Source organism: Python bivittatus, unplaced genomic scaffold (assembly GCF_059951505.1).
Source record: "Python bivittatus isolate LINGU-HERP-01145 unplaced genomic scaffold, Pbiv_v1 ctg000980_np1212, whole genome shotgun sequence".
NCBI classification, from domain to species: domain Eukaryota; kingdom Metazoa; phylum Chordata; class Lepidosauria; order Squamata; family Pythonidae; genus Python; species Python bivittatus.
Genome location: NW_028277125.1, coordinates 43,367,635 through 43,386,740, shown reverse-complemented (window position 1 = coordinate 43,386,740; position 19,106 = coordinate 43,367,635). Strand labels below are relative to the sequence as shown.

Sequence of the window (19,106 nt, the reverse complement as noted above, 5' to 3'; positions counted from 1 at the left end):
CAGACTGTTTCCTGGAAAGTATATTTTTTACTTCTTTCTATGATAACAAACTGTCCCAATATATATACCCATCCTGCTATTGCATTTTGGGGTAAGCAACATTATGTAAAGCATAGAAAAGGAATAATAAATAGTAAGCAAAGGAAATCATGCTTGAGATTAGGAAATGAATAGGAAATATAACTCAAACTACTTTACACCAATGCCATTCACTATTCCTCTCCATACCTTTTCATCCTTGCAAACCACCCTTGTTTCCACCTTACCCATACCTTGATTTATAACACTGCATTTTGTTCTTTAAACCTTTCTCTCTTTTTAAGGGTCTTGTTAACTCCATCCAACCAAAACTTTGTCATCTTCCCCATCCGTTCATCCTTCCAGTATATGTTTGTTGTGTGATTCTTCATTCATTCTCTCTAAATGACCAAACCATCCAAAATAGTCTTTCACGTTTGTCACTCACTGTTATATTCAATTTCACTTTAATTTAGCACCATTCATGATCATATGTCTTTGTGTTTTATCATGCACGCTTCTTAACCAACTTATTCCCACTGTATTCAACTTACTTCTAGGTGTCTCTAGACATGCCCTATTTATTAATCAAATTTATATTCTGCCTCAATCACAAGACTCTTGGTGGCTCATAAATAAACAGTAACAATATTAAAAAATAAGGCAATTAAAACCCAGACACAACACATGGCATCAGACCCAGAAAAGCTCTGTCTTCAGCTATTTCCAGAAGGCAGACAATGTTGGAGACTGCCATGTAATATATGGGGAGAAGCACACTCTTATATAGAACTATTTTCACCCTGAACAGCCATTCCTCACAACAGACCACATACTACTGGCTTCCTTACTATCAACATTTGCATCTCTTAATATTTCTCCATGAATTTGACCATCTTTAGTAAATATTCTACAAGGTATTCATGTGTTTGCTCACCATTTATGTATGCAATTGTTCACTCCATTTTCTTTGTCAGCCACAACTATCTTGGCTTTTGATACCTTAATTTTCAGATCTATACACCTCATCCGTACTGCAATCATTTGGATTTGCAACATCATCTGCATACAACATACCCATGCATTCACACCCCCAACCACCACATCTTTAATGTCTCCCAAAAATTCCTTATACATTTCTCCAGAAATATTTTAAATCTCTCAAACATATTCTGGTAGATAAAAAATGCTAAATATGCACTAATCACATTATCTAATATAATATAAAAGATACTCAGAGTAAGTTCTAATGAGCAGTTAACATATTGTAATATATGTAATGAGCCTAGAAAGCCTAGCTTTGTGATTGTTACTCTTTCTTTTCTTTTCAAGTCACACTTGAATTGCATACCTATAAAAAGCATAAATTGTCATTTGCCTTTACTAACTGTCCTGAACTAAGTATTGATAATAGATCCAGAAATAAGCAATTACTGTCAATAATGCATGATAGCAACTAACTTTAAAAAAATAATGGGCCACCATACTAAATCATAGTGAATTTAACATTGTTTATTACCTAGAAATGCTTCCCTTTGAGAAATGGAATATAAATATTAAATATATTAATAAATGTGTTTATAATATTCACAGTTCTTATTTGAGCCAGTATATCTATAAGTACTGGATGAAAAGGGGGAGATTCAGGTTCTCAACCTCTTCCTGCATGTCTCTGGATGCTCTGGGAGAGGGACATTTGGCCATGATTCTACAAAACTGTTATTATGAGTACAGTACTCTCTTATTTGCCTCATTTAGCTAACTCCAGAAATACAAATAACTCCTGTCAATACAACTTTTTTGTGCACATGCTTAATGTCTATATAGCCCTGGTATTTCCATGTTCAAAGCACAATGTAGTGCTTCTTCCACAGATAAAAGCCACAGTAGACATCTTTATATTTCCAGTTATATCCAAGCCTTCCATTATTGACATGTTCCCTGGGACTTTAGGTGTATAGCTGAGAATCTTCTATGTCACTCACATGAGGCAAGGGGCCCATACAGAGAACCAGATCTCTCATCCTAGGTTAGCTTTGGTGGCAAAAGCACAGAGGCTTCTTCCCCCTTGGGCACTTTTGTGTGAGCAGGTATGAACTGATTCCAACAAGGAGATGCTAATATACAAATCTCAGACTTTATGCTCATTGTTCCCCGACAGACAACCAGGGAATCGGCCGTCTCCTTGTTCCCCTTCCAGGCTCCATTAAAAGGTAACGTCCACTTTTCGTACAAACTAGTTTTTATCCCCGCCAAAGTTGGTCCCTTGGGAGGGAGAGCTGCGGCCGAAGGCCTCCCTCACGGTGTCTGGCCTCCAGTGACCCCGGCGCTTCTTTTGCTTGCTCCTGTCAGGGACTTTCCGAGAATCCCGCCCCAGGTCCTTCCTTCCTGCGCCTCCCCGTTCTCGCCCCTGAGGCCTGACTCACCGTCCTCGTAGTTCTTGAGGTAGTAGTCTGGTCCCGGTCCACCACGGCTCTTGGCCAGGTTCTTCACGTTCTGGAACTGCAAAAAGTCGGTCCTTTTGCCCGCGAAGCGGAGAAAGGCGGGTGCCAGGCCACGCGCCAAGGTCACTAAGCGCCGGGAGCTGCACAGAAAGGGGCTGAGTGAGCGAGGACGAAAAGGAGGGAGTGAGGCAGCACGACGGCGGTGGCCCGACCAGCCAAGCCGGGCTGGGCGCGGCGCCATCGTGGCTCCGGTGCCCGTCAAGCAACGGCTCGCCAGGCCGGAAGCTATCAGCGCAGCTCCGGGAGAGGCCCCAAAAGCAGAGTACACTGACTTGAATTCCCGCACCAGCTGCCGGAGGAAAGCGCCGGAGAGGCAGGCATCCCTTCTCCAGAGATTGCCACAGGGACAGTGGCGGCTCTCAGCCACATGCGGACACCAGGAAAGGCACAAGGAGCCGGCGCCTCGCCCTGGGAGGGCACTTGCGCTCTCCCGCCGGAGCTGGCGTTGCCCTTGCCATCTCCTCGGACTCCGTGGAGGTCCCTTTCCCTGCTTCCCCCCCCCCCCCCCACGTGCTTGGGACAAGAGGCGGCGCAGCGATTGGCTGTTGGTGGGGAAGCCCGTTCTGTCCTGACCAGCGAAGCAGAAGGACCCGGGTTTCTTTTGCTGCCTAAGGCGGTTACATTTTCCAGCCGTTCCCTCTTCATTGCCACTCGTGGCATCGCCCGCGGCTCCTCTCCTGTTTTCTCCTCCTGAACGAAAATCGCCAGAGGAGACGGGAAGGCTGGGGCCTGGGTGATTGCCCTTGGGGCGCCCCGAGAGGAGGCAGCTTGAGACCCCCTGCAGACCTCTAGGGATGAAATCCACCCGAGCAAACCTCCGGAGAGGGGCGGGGGAAAAGACAAGCAGCGAGATTTTTCAGAACAGCGATACGTTTCCGAGATGCTTTCTCCATTACAAACATGTGCATCTTAATAGGAACCATGGCCCGGCCTCTTCGCCGCGGCTCTGCGGGCCGTGGGAGCCCGGAGGGCGCACGGGTCTAACCGCAGCGGGGGCCACGAGGGCTGGAAAAGCTAAAGAAAACTCGGGGTGGGGAGAGAAACCGAGGAGCCGCCCCTTACCTGAGGAAGTCCAGCCAGCCGTCGTGGAGGATTGAGGGATCCAGTTGCAGCGAGAGGAAGTTCTCGCTGGTGACGCGGAGGGAGCTCCTGGTACTCACGTCCAGGAGGATGAGTGTCCTGCCCGGGGTGCCCTGCGGGCTGGTCCGGGCGGGAAGACGCTTCACCCCGGCCTGAGAGGGGAGAGAGAGGTGAGCCAACAGCGCCAGTCCAGGGGCCAAAAGGGCCAAGAAGCCAGGAGGGCCAGAGCCGGGGCAGGGCATGCTGGGCCGAGGGGGGCTCCCCAATTAAGTCCCGCGCCGGGCACAGCCAGTCACGGGCAGCTAATTGTCCGGAGTGCAAAGCGTGGGGGCGCGCTGCCTTTTTTCCCTCCCCCTCCTCCCCCCAATGTTTTGGTGCTGGTGGAAGAGGGGAGCTCACGCCCCTGACCAGCCTTCCCCGGGGCCGGTGCCAAGACGCCTTGTTCGCCAGCGCCGCCCCTAGAAGAGTCGCCGCCTGCGGACATTTTCGCGTTTCCAAAGGTAAAGGGGAATTGCTCCTGGCTTAACTCTCTCGGCCCGCGATCCCCAAGGGTCCAGGCTGGTTCCCTAAAGGACGATGGCTGCAGGCAGGGAGCGTTTGTTGCCAACGGCCTTTCCCCTCTTTGGTTGCTTGAAAGAAACCTCCCATCCAGGAATTGCAAACAGTCCTTCAGCTAAGGGTAGTTTTGCCACCGAAGCCTCACCTGGGCGGGTCAACCAGAGCCCCGAAATAGACTGCATTGTTCATTCTATTGCTCTCTCGCAGAGAAAGTGCTGGCAGTTCTGAAGAGATCTGGAGCCCGTGCAGAGGGAGGCGGGGGTGCTGAGTGGGGGGGGGGAAGCATTAACTTTAATCTTTGCTTGTTTTCTGGTTCCCCTGCGCTCTTACCGAGCGGTCGGAAAATCAAAAGGGTTGGAAGGGTGCAGGGATACTAGTTAGCAGTTTAGCCGCTGCCTAAGGCCGAGAGCGGAGTCCAGAGCCGGAGGCCGCCGAAAAAGGAGCACTGGGGTTTCAGGAGAAGCGCTGCCCTGAAAAGTAAAGCTCTGCCTGCAAGGAGGAAAACCGGAACGAGATGGAGTGGTGAGTCAACCCACCTTCTAGGCCAGGAGGGTTATTTTTCCCATATTGGAAAGGCAGCCTTTCCCGAACAGCCGGGAAAAGTTCTGCGAAAATGCCCTCCAGTCTTTGTACCCTCTTACCTCTGCGTTCAGCGCAGTCGCCTTCCGCCTTTTCCTTGGGAACCTTTCTCTCCCTGGGTTCCTCGGCTGCAGGAAGAATCAAAGGCAGCGCTGAGGTATTTTTCTAATCGGAGGTGTTCGGAACTGAGGCTGCCATACGGGGCAGGCTGGGGATAAGCGAAGCGATTAATTGAATGGATCCAGTTTTGTCCCGTATACAACTGAAAGAGCCGCCTTAAACGCAGATAATCGCCACTCCCCTCTTCTTTGGGGGAGATCCACCGTGGAGCATGGGATAGTTCCAGTTCAAAACAAGCCTCCAACGGCGCTCTTAGTGGATGATGGTATCCCCTTCCTTTTGATGTGTTGACCTGACTTTTCTGAGCGTAAGCTCCACGTGGAACAGAGGAGAATTGCTTCCGAGTAAATCTGCGTGACCGCAATCTTCCATGGAGTACTGAACACGAAATCAACTCTAGAGAAATCCAGATTATTCCTTTCCCAAAAAGAAATATTTCTGATGGAATTAGGTTGCTAAACAGCTGGAAGAGCTGGCCTTGGTCTCTCGGAGGCTTGTTTACATGCAGCCTGATGGTGCCGCGGCGGAAACGACTAGGCGGCCCCTACAGAATGGCGATCAGCTCCTTTTACCTCTGCGCGGAGACAACCAGCACTTCTATAGAGGTCGTTCTTGTATATTCATCTCCTGAGTCCACAGGATTTATGGTCTAGAAAGATATATATATATATCTATATATATTCAAAGAAACGCACCTCAAAACATTAGGGGAGTGTAGACGAGCGATTAGAATTCCGCAGCGTTTCCAATATTGGATATTGTCTTCAGAAAGTGGTTTTGTGCCGGGGCTGCGGGCATCCCGATCATGTCTACCCTGAAGTAAATACTAATGGGTTTAGTCGATTGCAGCTCTAATTTGTGGCTCAGAGGTTAGGATTAACCTTCCTTCCTCTCACTGGATGATCTGGTATAGGAAGCGCCTCAGTGAAATGTGAGAGAGGAACCGATTGCACTTTGTGGAGATTAAGTCTAAAAACATTTCTACTCACGAGTAAGTTTCAGATATTGGGATTTTCCCTGGAAGATGGAGATGATCTTGTACACAAGACAATTGCTAATTACTTAGATCTCTATGGGCTTCAGATCATCCCCCCCCCCCAGTCTTGTGTATTTTTAATTTAAAAAATAAATTCTACCAGCCCTATTGGAGCTTACTTCTGAATAAATACTGTATAAGAAGAATGGGGCCACTGTAATGATTATTTGATAGGCAACTAGGGTAAGCCTTCATTGATTTGCAATAGGATTTATCCCATCGTAAACCTCAAACAAAATGATCAGTTTACAGAGAACCTTTCTCAGCCATAGACCCAAGGAAGACAGATCTTATTTTATGCTCCTAATATTTCCAAATGGTGAAAAATGCACTTCTGCAGTAAATTATCCTGTTATATCCATCTGGGAATACCCTGCTATTAAGGTTCACTAGGAACGAGGTGTTGCCATGGGGTTAAAATATTTCAGTCAGGAAAGGTGCTGTATCTGATGTCTCCTTAGAATCAAGGAACAGCAGCAAGGGTGGAGGAATGGCGCTATTGCGCTGGGTTACTGAACTTACCCGGCCCGGTGAAAAATATATTAAGTCATGGTCGTCAGGGGGCAGTGAGATTGGACTGAGCTCCGAGTTTGGAAGAAAATATTGCAAGATGGGGATAATATCGCTCCTCCTTCGTGAATGTAGATCTTTCCCCATTCCCAATGGTAGCCCAACGGGGTCATTGAGCTCAGTAGCCTCTTTCCTTCTACCCTCTCTCCCTCCTCTCTCTCTTGACAGTTTCCAGATCCAATGCTAGGAAATTTTAAAACATAGTGAGTTGGGTGTGTAACTGCTAGATTCTTCACTGCTATTTTGTGGAAAACTTAGAGCAGATAGAGTGTCTCTCTGAGTGTTCAGTTTGTTGATCATTCTTATTTCCAGTACATCTTCCAGTTATATTAAAAGGCATCAAGTTTATAGGATTTACAATACTGGTTGCCCATGAGGCATAGTTTACCCAATGAGTTATTTACATTTAATTAAACTAAGTTTAATACTTTATACATATTTCAGTTCTGCAAATTAAGAAGATGTCCTGAAATAAACTTGGGAAACCTGGTAGGAAGCATCTGCTATATTTTCTTTAAGCTTGACATCTTTTATGTACAAGATGAGCCATGATATTATAAAATTGGTGAAGAGATGTAGTAAGTAACCCTTTTCCATTTATTTTAAAGCATTGGTGGTTTTATACAGATCATTTTCCTCTTTTGTGATACATAGAGAATTTAAATTTTTTAAATACTTGGTTGCTACCAAGGATTTCTGATTAGTCTTTTCTTCCTCTCCAAACCAATATTCTAAATATCCATTTGAAAAATCTGGACGCTCATTCACTGTGCCATTGATTTCTGTAAGGGTATGAAGTTGATGCTGTTCTAAAGAACCTAATACTAATGCTAGTAATGATAATTCATTACATTTATATGCTGCCTGACTCCTAGTGACTCTTCCTGCTTATTATCAGATAAACTTCCCTCACCTTTAAAGTGTCACAAAATCTCTGCCATTTTTACCTCCTCTGAAGGTCCAAAGTTACCTTTGTTGTTTTGATGGCTGCTGGAATTCATTGAAGCAGCACTTCTAAGGATTCCTTCAAAATGTCAGGAAAGAGCTGGGTTGGAAGTGTCAATTATTGCAGCCAACTCAGAAATGCCACGCTCTGCAGGACTTCTTTCTGCAATCTGTGGAAGAGCTTGTTTTCTTTTCATTATAATAAAAGATAAAATGTATGCTACTGGGAATTTATCTCGGGTTCTGATACAGTTGTACCAGTCAGGGGACTGTGATCCCAATCTATTCACTGAAAGGCAATTCCACTGAAAATATCTTTTAGGAGTGGGCTAAAGCATTGCTCACACTCATATGCTAAAACAGTACATAAGCCTAATCATAGCATTGCCTTAGCAGAATTGCATTATGTAATTTTCACGCTATATGGAAATAAATTCCCCTGATGTTTAATGGCCAGCGTTTGGACTTATCTGCTTCAGGGGACTTCATTTGTTCCATTCCCTTACTCCAAATGAATTACAGTAGCATGTATCAGTTCTGTCTTTCAACTGTTGTTTTCTAGCTTGCTTTCCTTCAGAGGAAGGACATCCATCTTCATCACTCAATTTTATACAGGTCTTCTCAGAAGTGAGATTTTTTACTACTCAGATCTACTTAATTCCAGGCATTTTTTTTTTCACTGTTGAAGAATGCTAAAAGGAATACTACTTCCCACTGCATTTTTGGAGCTTCCTAAGGATTTGTTTGTAATTTTTAATTTGTTTTAATGAGGAGGTGAGCTAATGAGCTGATTTAAATACCCAGAAAGCCCAATTTATCCATGTTTCTTAATACATTCATTAGGAGCATATGAAAAAAAATAGAATGCTCACATATAGTGTTTCACACTCTTGGATACCTTTTTGGTAGCAATTTGCTCAGCTTGGACTATACAGTTTGTTATACAATGCTTCAGAATTTAAAATTTATCAATCATTACATTGATAGTTCAGTAACTGGTAATGCATGTTCCAAGGCCAAAATTGCTAGACAGAGAAATAACAAGAACAAAACTGCAAATTGGAAACTCAGGCTTTAATTCTCCTAATAAAGCCATTTTTAATGCATTCAGCTGGTGATATTTGTGAATAGTATACTCTAGATACAAATACTAAACAATTAATGGGGAAGTTTCTAAGAGTTTGTTGTGTTTTTCATAATTTTGCATGGAGAAATGCTTCTCAGAAAAATGAAGTGCCAATGTTGTTTGCTTGACAAATGAGATTGGAGCCTATGGAAAATCCAAAAGCAAGGCTGAGTTCACAGCCCAAATGATTAATTCTAATTCAATCCTGCAACCCTACCCAGTCTGGTGTTTCCATTCAACTTGATCCTGGAAACCTAAGCAGGGTCTGTCTTGTTGAGTACTTGGATGGGAGACAACCTTAAAATTCCAGGACTGTGGGCCAGCCAGAACAAACATCTCTGAAGGTGATCATGGTAAACCACTTTCTTAAGTGTTGTGAAGAAAACTGCAGGGACACGTGTTCAGGGGGCCAACAGGGTATGAGCTCGACTCAAGAGTATCTTTACCTTTTTTTGTATCTGCTCACAAAGTCTGTAGAGGATTAGGTGAGAGGCAGGAACTGTCAGCGGTTAGACTGAATTTTGCTTGTGTTTGGGGTCTAGGCTGAGCCGTCCTAGGCGTTAGTTGGGATGGGAGAAGAAAGGCAGGGCGGGGGGCAGAGAACGACAGCTTCCCCCGAATTTCTGTCCCCACCGAACCTGCTTGCAGAAGCCAAAGGAAAAAAATCTGATCTTGCCGACCAAGTATCCGACAGAGGGCACGCTACGCGAAGCTTCTAAGGCTTTGATTTGCCTTCCGGTACAAAAGTATCTGACATTGCTCTAAGAGCGGTCGTTCCCTGAGTGCCTCCTGGCGGCCGAAATTCATGTCAGTGCCTGAGAACGAAGGACGAGATTCCTAACATGCAGACATTATTTGACAGCGGGGGGGAGGGGGGGGATGTAAAAGAACCTACAGCACATTCGTACGTCCTTCCACGCATCTCGGAACTCTGTCGATCTGTGAAGAGAAGGCAAAGCTGGATAGGAGACCTCGCTCACTGTTTCTGCCGGACGGTAAGAACAGAAAAGTTATCCGCTGGCTCAGGCCGTGGGCCCATTTAGTCCAGCATTCTCTACCGAACAGGAGCCAAATGCATTTAGGAAGCCCGCAAACTTGGTGGATCACACAGGCATCTCCCGGTGCCCCTCTCTTGATGTTATTTAAAATATGCTGCCAGTGGTTCAGGAACTAGTATGCAGCCATGCAGATTCACTACTGTACGAAATTGCAAATTCGTCTAGCCCAACCCACTGGTACGCGTGGAACCGCATCTCTTGATGTTTTATACAGTTAATCAACCCCGATGATTACCAGCAGCTACTGGTGTGAACTGAAGTTCCGTGCCTGCATTATTTGAAAAAGAATGAACACTGATAGGTTTGTCCAAGTGTGCACCAGCTCACCCTGGTCCGGCCCGCTTTTGTGATTACATTAACCTGGACGTTCCCGAGGCACACGGACGAGCATCGTGCTCCTTGGTTTATGGTTTCGTTCTGAATCCCTTGGCCAAGGAAACACCTGTACCATAAGTGAATGGACTTCTGAAGCTGTCAAAGGTTTCGGAGCGTGCGGTGCCACACATCTGCTCTCCTGGGGGGCTACAGTCGCCAAGAAGGACAGGGTAGGATCTCAGGCTCGGCTCGAGCTTCCTAATTTAAAATGCAGGCCGTACTTATCGTCTGTGAGATGCCCTTAACTCAGGCTCCAGCGCGCATTAATAATGCCCAGGGTTTGCTTGTTCCCATTGCTTTCCCCAGGAACCTGCCTAGCAGTTCTTCCTTTGCTCCCGTCTCCAGATCGTACAGAGACATTTTCTCCACCCCCGCTGTGGATTAGCAACTTGACGCATTTTCTCATTCTTCTGATCTGTGAGATCTAGACTGAGCGATGTCAAGGGTATCAATGATCTGTTCAGGGAGGGGGGGGGGGAAATCCCTTTTACAACACTCACGAAACTTCTTCCAGCGGAAGGAATTAGAGGTGTGTGAATGTTAAAATAAACCGAAATAATATTGTGGTATATGGGGGGCTTTTTAAACCACCAGAGAGAGAAGCCAGGGAGCCTACAGGTTCAGCCTGGCACCTGTAATATATTTAAGGGTGATCCTGATTTCTCTGCGGATACTTGAGCTTGTCCTGTGCGACTGCGCTTGGCCCAGGGCTCCCTTCGTCTGACATCCCGATCCAGCGGGACGTGCAGGAGATTTGGGGAAAGGGTTCTCAGGCGCTTACTCCTTCGGTGGCGAGGGGCGCCCCTCCTCGCCGCCTGCCCCCGCTCATTCTGTGCTTTACAGCAGGTTCTACGGCAAAAGCAAGCAGATGATAAAAACACCCTGTTCTGCAGCCAACCCTGATATTACTTTTTAAAGCAAACTTGCGATCATGTATAACTTTGCAAGTTGTAGTTCGCCTTGACTACAGCAGTACTTTGCACGTAGTGTTGGTTGTTGCTCCTCTGATATCAAATCCATTCGTTACGCGAGAAGACGCGTCGCGCCATTTTGTTGTAACATAATACAACGCGTGTATTTCAATAAAAAATTATTTCGCAGGTACGAGGCCAGTCAGTAATCTTCCCCTCTCGCCCTGCACTATATTTGTAAAAATAAAAAGCAAGAGGATTGTAATCCGGACTGACTGGGTGTTCGTTTGCCGCTACTCCTCCCCCTCATCTCTCGCCCCCTCGGGGTGGTCATTCCGGGCGGGGTAGAGGCAGGGCCCTGATCCCCTGTGCTAATAATCCACGGGGGCAGGGGGCAGAGAAATGCCCCTGTGGATCTGGCTTTGTAGCAGCAACAACGTCCCGTATAGGAGATTCAGAAGAAATTCAGAGGCAACTGGTTTTGTACAAACGTCTGCCGCCGCTGCTGCGCCCCACCAAGTTTCAGGACCGGTTTCCAAAAAAAATTATATTTTGGTTTTCTTGGTTTGGATCGCCCCCGTATCCTATGCTTTGAAGCTTTTGGACTGGTTTAATTTATGCAGATCATATTTATACTTGCCCGGGCTTGAAAATCTTATGATCTGGCAGCTGTAAATAGATCAAGTAGCAGTTGGTGTTTTTTTCTTAACTAGATTGTACTCTGGATATTCATGGGAAACGTATGTTAGGATTAAATGTCTGAAGCAGAGGTGGTGTGTCTTTCTTTTCTTAAGAAGTAAAATCTAGTGGAAGGCAAAGTGTTTATTCCGGTCTTCATTGCCCTGCAGAGATTAGTCCTTGAGACCAGAGAAGCACTGGACAACTGTTCCTGAACTTGGTGCCCTCCAGATGTCTGTCTAGGGACAAGAGGAAAGTTATCAAGTGTCGGGTGGCAACAAGTCCCAAGCATAAAAAATATGTCATTGTTTGATGATGGTGATGGTGGTGTGCATCTGGCTTGTCTTGCCAGGATCTATTCTCAACCTACAGCCATCATTTTTTAAAACTAAGATAAAATTAAGGATTTTCCAGATCTGTTGCATTTGCTGTTATATGTTCAGTTGGCGGGCTCAGAGATTGGGACATAATCCAGTCAAGGTTTAAGCACTTTTGTGACCTTTTTGTTTAAATGGGAAGATGTAGGTTAGGTCCTAGATAGAGGTCTTCCATCCCAAGAGATTCTAAAAATAGCTGAGCATTTACCAAATCATGTTTAAGGTGAGCATTAATAATTGGCCATTGAATGTGGACTAACATTTATACACTCTTTATGTCTTTGCCTCCCTTCACAGTACAAATAAAAACAATTCTGGAATTCTTTCTTTCAGCTTTCCTTCTTGTATATATACTCAGATAATTTTCCACTGAGATCAAAGAAACTTGTTTTAGTCTGGTGTTAAATGGATCCCCTCTTAACTATTCTGTGGGCATCTCTTGGGCCTGAAAGGAAACATATATCCCAATTAGATGCATGTTTCCAATAGAAGAGAATATATGTAGCTCAGGATTGAACTGTGGAGTCCTTGGTGCTCTCTGAGCTTAGTTGTTTCCTTGCAGACATTTCATGACCAAGCTCAGAGAGCACCAAAGACTCCACAGATGCATGTTCACTGAAAATAAGTCCAATATAGTCTGAGCAAGCAATTTCAACTAACTGAGAGTAAGATTAAATTAATTCATTGAGATGTATATCTGAGTCAGACTCTACCAACCACACTTTTGCTTTTTTATTCAAAAATATTCTTATTATCTCAGTTTGTTAAGTACAGTGATAATATGGTAACTTCTCTCTATCTACCTATTTGCATGATTCATTGAAATATCACCTAAAAGCAGGATGAAGAATTCTTGTTTTTAAACAATGTTTTTTGCTACATATATCAGCCTTCCCCTTGGTTCTCCCATGCTGGCTGGGAATTATTTAGAATTTCAGCCTAACAGAGAGAGAGAGAGAGAGAGCACGATCTCAGATATATAAGTAAACACTTCAATGGTAAATAAAAATTAAAACTACAGCAAAAGTAAAACAATGTCACTGTAGACCCTATAAATGTAGTTTTGGAGATACCTTTTCAAAAAGGTATCTAAAATTGGAGAAACTGCCATATGTTTGGTGGAAAAAATGTAATAAAAGGAAACATATACCCAAAATAGGAAAACAGAGCAATCCCGATCACATTCTGCTGTCTGACTTTTAACTTTGTATTTTATATACTCTTTTAGGTGTAGGTCTCATCCCAAGAAATCTATGTTCTAACAAAACTACTTTACATAGTAGTCAAAGTAAAGCAGTCTATATTTTCTTTTTCAGCTCTGTTAAGTTCCTCTGACAGTGTTTCCAATAAGTGAGTAGAGGATTGCATTTAGAGCTGTCCACTGAAGTAATAAGCCTTAAAAGTGCTTAAATGTGGCTAAATCATTCCCAGTGTGTTTATATGATCTCTCCCTGAAATGGAAAATTTGACTAATGATTTCTCTTTTCCAGAGATTACACATACGTACACATCTTGAGGTACAAGTTAATTCTGAGAAAGCAGAGTTGGGTGCTCAGCCATAGCTGGCTCAGGCTGGGAAGCAAAGTCTTGCTTTGCAGAAGAAAGAGATTTACAAAAAGCAGATGATGTAAGGGAATCCTGCACATTATGAAGTAACCATCCGGTCTGTAGGCTTCTGCCCCGGTGAAGACTGCTGCACAGCCTTTGATGAAGTGACATTCCCTCACAGCCCAGCTCTGCTTCAGATAATGTTTCAAATAGGCCGATGAAGATCTTTTTGCCTCTTTTAAGATAAATAAGAGAATGCTGAAAAAAGTGTCTTCCCTTATTTCTTTCCTCTGCTCTATGAAAGCCAGGCCGGGTGAAGGGGAGGAGGGCAAGGCCAGAGTGGGACGTGGAGTCAAATCATGCAGGATTAAACAGAATCCAGCTTTGAATTAGCCTCTGCAGTAAAGGCAAGTTAAATTAACTGCAGCAATGTGTGTGCTGGAGAAAACCTTTGCACAGAACCTGGTTCCCAAGGCCCCGATGGAATGAGAAGAGCCCTCTCTGCCAGCAGGCCTCCCAGTGAAACTTTGACATTGCTTTGCCTGGTAGCAGCCTTGCTTAGATTGCCACAAATCAGAAGATGGCATGGCATGGCATGGCATGGCATGGCATGGCATGGCATGGCATGGCATGGCATGGCGTGACATACGGCAGCTCCAGACTTTTGAGTGAGCCATAAACACAGGCAGGGAAAGGGCACTGCTTTACCAACACCCTCAGCTCTGACACTTCTTGACTATAGCTGCATGACAGAAGGAAAATCTGTCCTAGTAAAAAGTAAGGATCTCTCATAGTAAACATCAGTCATAGCTCTACTAAGAGGTTCAGTACAATATATGGTTCAGTACACCTAAAAGTGTTGTCCTTTTCAGAGAAAGCCAAAGTTTGAGCAAGTAAAAGAATTACTTTATGGACAAAAAACTGGAAGATTGTAAAGATTATATTCATAGGAGGGAGCCCTACCTGCCCTCCACCAGCGCTCTCACAGCAACCGGTGCAGAAATTTACAGTGGGCAATGAGAAAGAAATCTATTGTTTGAAGCCGATTCCAGCTGCGTTGGCTGGAAAGAGACATTTTCACCTTCCAGGCAGAAAAAAATCCATGCCAGCATTTAAAGTCAAAATGTGCGTGACCCATGACTAATTAATTTCTTCCTGAATTGTATTTTGTTTATAACTTTTACCATGGAAGCAATATATTTGCACTGATTTGGTATATACCTCTTCCTCCTATCCTCCAGGACAAATAGTTTTACTGGATGACTGCCCTACAGTCTTAGAGAAGTGGTTTCTACTATAGACCTTGTATTAAGTTAAAAGAGTTGATGATGGGATAGGGATGTTAAGTTAGCATATTCTGTGGGGAACAAGTAAGAAAGAAGCATTGCACCAGAGCAAAAACTAAGAATATAATTTCAACAGCTTTATCTTTCATTTTAGAGTATTTCTAAAGACTTTAGTCCTCAAAATAAGTTTAGAGATTCAAATCTGTCATGTTATAACCAATAATCAGAGCTGTCCAAATTGAAGTCTGCCCCAAGGTAATCTAAGTTTTACTACAAGTAGTCCTCAAGTTATGACCATTTGTTTAACAATCGTTCAAGGTTACGACGGCACTGAAAAAGTGACTTATGACCAGTCCTCACACTTATGACTGTCACAGTGTCCCTGTGGTCATGTGATCAAAATTCAGGCACTTGGCAACTGGCATGTATTTATGATGGTTGCAGCATCCCAAGATCATGTGATCACCATTTGCGACCTTCCAAGGGGGCTTCCAATAAGCAAAGTCAATGGGGAAAGCCAGATTTGCTTAATGACTGCATGATTTGCTTAATGACCATGGTGATTCGCTTAACAACTGCAGCAAAAAAAGTTGTAAAATCGGGTGTGACTCACTTAGTGACTGCATCGCTTAGCAATGGAAGTTCCGGTCCCAATTGTGGTTGTAAGTTGAGGACTACCTGTAACAAGGAAAGCTCATTTCTGTGACTTCATTAATTCATGTGAATTTGGTTTTATATGCTTGTTTGTTTTACATAAGGCTTTTATTCTTGTAAAATCAGACTCATGAGGACAGGCAAGGCATTTTGGTGGACCCAAGAAAATACATCTGTCCACTGAAAACCAGAGTCAACATTACTCCCCACCGTATTTGTCCCCAGATGTTCTTCTGTAGAGGCATATGCCCATGTAGTGGCTAACTGGGGCTTTCTGAAATGCTTATCAGATCTTAGATGGATTCCTTATAAACACTGCCTCAACCCAACATGTTTTGAAAAAAACAGGTTAAATGCTATTTGGAGTGGTAGAGCTACATTTAAAAAAACAGGTCTTGTACTCTGTTTAAGAACACTAGTCTTGTGCAGCACACAAGGTAGATTTAAACCATGAAAGCTGTATGTTGCTGATTCTGGCACCATTGGTTGCATTATAGGCTTTTCATTGCTTCTGCCAACAGTGGGCTTTGATGACCATAACTTTTACTGTTTTTATAAGTTTGGAGGGGCAGCATCATCATTTTGCATACTCCATTCCAAAAACATGGATGTCCTTGAGATATTTTCAAGTACTGCCTTTCGTGAGGACAAGACTGGAACCATTGCCAGAACTGTGATTCCCTTGCAGCACTGAGGACAGTTTCCTAATTATAGATCATGGCCTCCCCTCTTCACTTTGTACTCTTCTTCCTGTGCTATTTTTGCACATGGGCTTAGTGCTTTTTCAAAAGAGCACTAGACCAGTATTGAGAAATAGCCTGACAGACAGGTCATAGATGACTTGGCTAATCATGCCAATCCAATCACCCACCTATTCTAGTCCACCCATGCCCCACCCCATGTCGAGGAGACCATTGTGTTTGCTTTCCTGCCAGCAAATGGTGCAATGTGAGAAACAAAGTCATGGAAACCAATTGCTTTCTTTAACTTCTCCTGTATTAAAACAATAAAGAGAACATCAGTTGCTGGCCTTGTAACTGTGCCAGAATATGGCTTGGCAATCAGGGCATCACATTTTATGACAGCATGCTTTCTGTACACAGCTCCTAATGTTAGAGACTGATGTCCTCCCCTGAAACGAAATGCTGGAAGATTCAAGAATGACGGAAAAAAACATTCACAGCCATCACTTGAAATGATATCAATTTGGATGGTTTTAAAAGGAGAGTACAGTAGCCATATTCATGGAGGAACAGATTATCAATGACTACTAATATCAGTGTTGGTTTATTACCTCCTGAATCAAAGGCAGCATTCTTTATATAATAGTTGCTGAAATTGACTACTTGAGGCTTGTGAGCTTCCAAATGCATCCAAGTGCCCACTATTGACACAGAATGCTGGACTAGATGGAACTGTGTGTGTTTCTTGATCCAGCTGCCTCCCACAAAATTCTATCACAAAATGACCCTTTTGCCACATGGAAGAATTGTAATTTCCAGGATGTTATAGGGTCTTTTTAAGTTTCCTAACTGATCTGCTGGATTTGGGGGTAGGAAGGGTGGACGTTTTCAGTTGTTCATCAGAGTTTTAACAAATTGGGCAATTTTGAATGGAGGAATTAAATGTTTAAATCAGTGTTTTTCAAACTTGGCAACTTTAAGATGTGTCGACTTCAACAGTTGAAGTCTACACATCTTAAAGTTGCCAAGTTTGAAGAACACTGGCTTAAATACATTGGAGGGGAAAATAGTGCAGTGGTTAAGGTGTTATCTAGGACTGGTGAAATCCAGCTTCAAATTTATCCTTACCTATGGAAACTTACTGAATAATTTGGAGCTGGTCACTATTTCTCATTCCAACCTATCTCACAGGATTTGGAGCATAAAATGAGCAGAGATCCTCATTCCTGCTTTGACCTTCTGGAGAAAAGGTAAGAAATGAGGATGAGGATGAGGATGAGGATGAGGATATAATATACTGCCAGTAGGCAACTTGTTTATACAGGCATTTATTTGTTTGTTTATTATGTAGATTTATATGGCCACCCAATCAACCTATAATCAATAACTTTTATCTAGGTAAATTGACTTGTTGTGGCCACTGTGAATATGTTGCAATTTGTTCAAAAGCCTGCTGTGTTTTTTTAAAATTTTCTTTTGTTTTCTTGCTTTTATTACTGTCTTTTACCTGTTTAGCGTTTATGTTTTTGCTATTTTATTTTTTACTGCCGATAGCTGTAAAAAACTTGAATACAATTTGCTAGCTACAGATTTAATGAACATACAAATGCATTCCAGTACAACCTGCTTAAAAAATAAAAGAAGTTTTTCTGATTGCTGTTGTTGTTTTAAGGCAATAGTTTTAAGCTGGGATTCCAGAACGGAATACATCTGCTTGGAAAGATTAGGGAAAACCCTACTTTCATCTGGATTGGGGATGGGGAAGGGAGTCAAAAAAAGAATATCTTTTGGCACAGATATATAGGGCAAATAAAATAAAATAAACATTTAGAAAAGGCCCAGACCCAACCAAGAACTTCATTGTTTGCACCAGTTGAGGATCTGGCACCCAGTTGGTGTGAATGGGTTGTTTCTTTCAGATATTATCATAATTACTTCTGAAAGCCGGGTTCCTTTTAAACTCTTTCTCCCTGTAAACATTAAGTCCACAATTTTGTTAGGCTTGTAAATAAGCCCCCACACTCCTCCTTCCTCTTCTAAGCTTGCTGTTTTTAATCATAAAAGGAGCCTTTGAGAAAAAGGGAATATGAGAATGAGATGAAGGGGGTTGTGTGCAATGGAACTTTGTCCAGAGCAGAGGCTGTTTTGGCCCCATGCAAATGTATGAAGGAGCAAAATTAATCGGACTCTTTGTGCAGGCCAAACAGCTGTCTGACAAAGTCATATACCAGTGTTCACTTGCTTGGGGCATGTGCAGTCAGGTCCCAACACTGAATGTGGCATTTCCAGAGTTGTCCGTTACTTGCCAGGAGGCAACCAAGGAATGCCTTTTTTCCCCAGATGTCCCATTGAGTACTTTGGCCTTTGAAAAGTGCCGATGTAGAATCACGCTATACACGACAACCTTCCAGTTGTATCAGTGATTCAAAAGCTTTCAGTCCCATCATGGGCTTCTTTCATGTCTCTTAGCAAATATTATCTACGTGCATTTTGGGGAGAAAATAATATTTAATGCACAGAATAAGGTAAAATGCATTCACCCAAGTGACTGCCTTTACTTCAGCACATTGAGTTCTTGATATATTTACTCCAGAATAAGTCTGCACATAATTGTGTGTAAGCTTAACGTGGGTGAATCTTTTGGTAAGTTGAGAGAAACCATGTGCCATTTACCTCAAAAGACAACCAAGCATTTATTAATGCTAATAATGTTTTTTTAATAAACAAATTGGAAATGATATAGTACATGATACAACTGGAATATTACTTCATTCAATAACTCTCTAGGAGAAATTTTAATAAGCACAGCGGGAGGGGGATTTACAAATATTCAGAGAAAGAAACAGAAAAAAATTAAAACTCTGAGGTCTTTTCTAAGAATTTATTTAATATATCTGTTAGAAAAACTCTGGAAATGGCCCCTTTCCAAAGAAAAACAGGCTGCCAACTAGCTGAAAAGAAATAAGAGTCTCTTGCCTATGTTTTAGTGAAGTTTGGAAT

At 43.3% G+C, this 19,106-nt stretch overlaps 1 protein-coding gene and 1 long non-coding RNA gene across 4 annotated transcripts in view; one reads left to right on the top strand and one right to left on the bottom strand.

The window, feature by feature from the left end:
• The window catches only part of HPSE2 (heparanase 2 (inactive)), a 196,372-nt gene extending 192,187 nt beyond the window's left edge, over window positions 1-4,185 (bottom strand). For 2 of the 3 annotated variants that reach the window (XM_025169756.2, XM_025169792.2), the window contains exons 1-2: window positions 3,585-4,175; window positions 2,445-2,602 (exon numbers count right to left, since the gene is read on the bottom strand). In XM_025169756.2, coding sequence (XP_025025524.1) covers window positions 2,445-2,602; window positions 3,585-3,844 — 418 coding nt within the window. In that variant the 5' untranslated portion in view covers window positions 3,845-4,175. Of the gene's footprint in view, window positions 1-2,444; window positions 2,603-3,584 lie in introns of all 3 variants that reach the window. The other variant, XM_088131632.1, reaches the window with a different exon arrangement.
• A 774-nt stretch (window positions 4,186-4,959) lies between these two features.
• Window positions 4,960-19,106, top strand: part of LOC148213580 (uncharacterized) — a 31,152-nt gene continuing 17,005 nt past the window's right edge. Inside the window, exon 1 of the long non-coding RNA XR_015794268.1 lies at window positions 4,960-17,356. This is a non-coding gene — a long non-coding RNA (uncharacterized LOC148213580). The remainder of the gene's footprint in view (window positions 17,357-19,106) is intronic.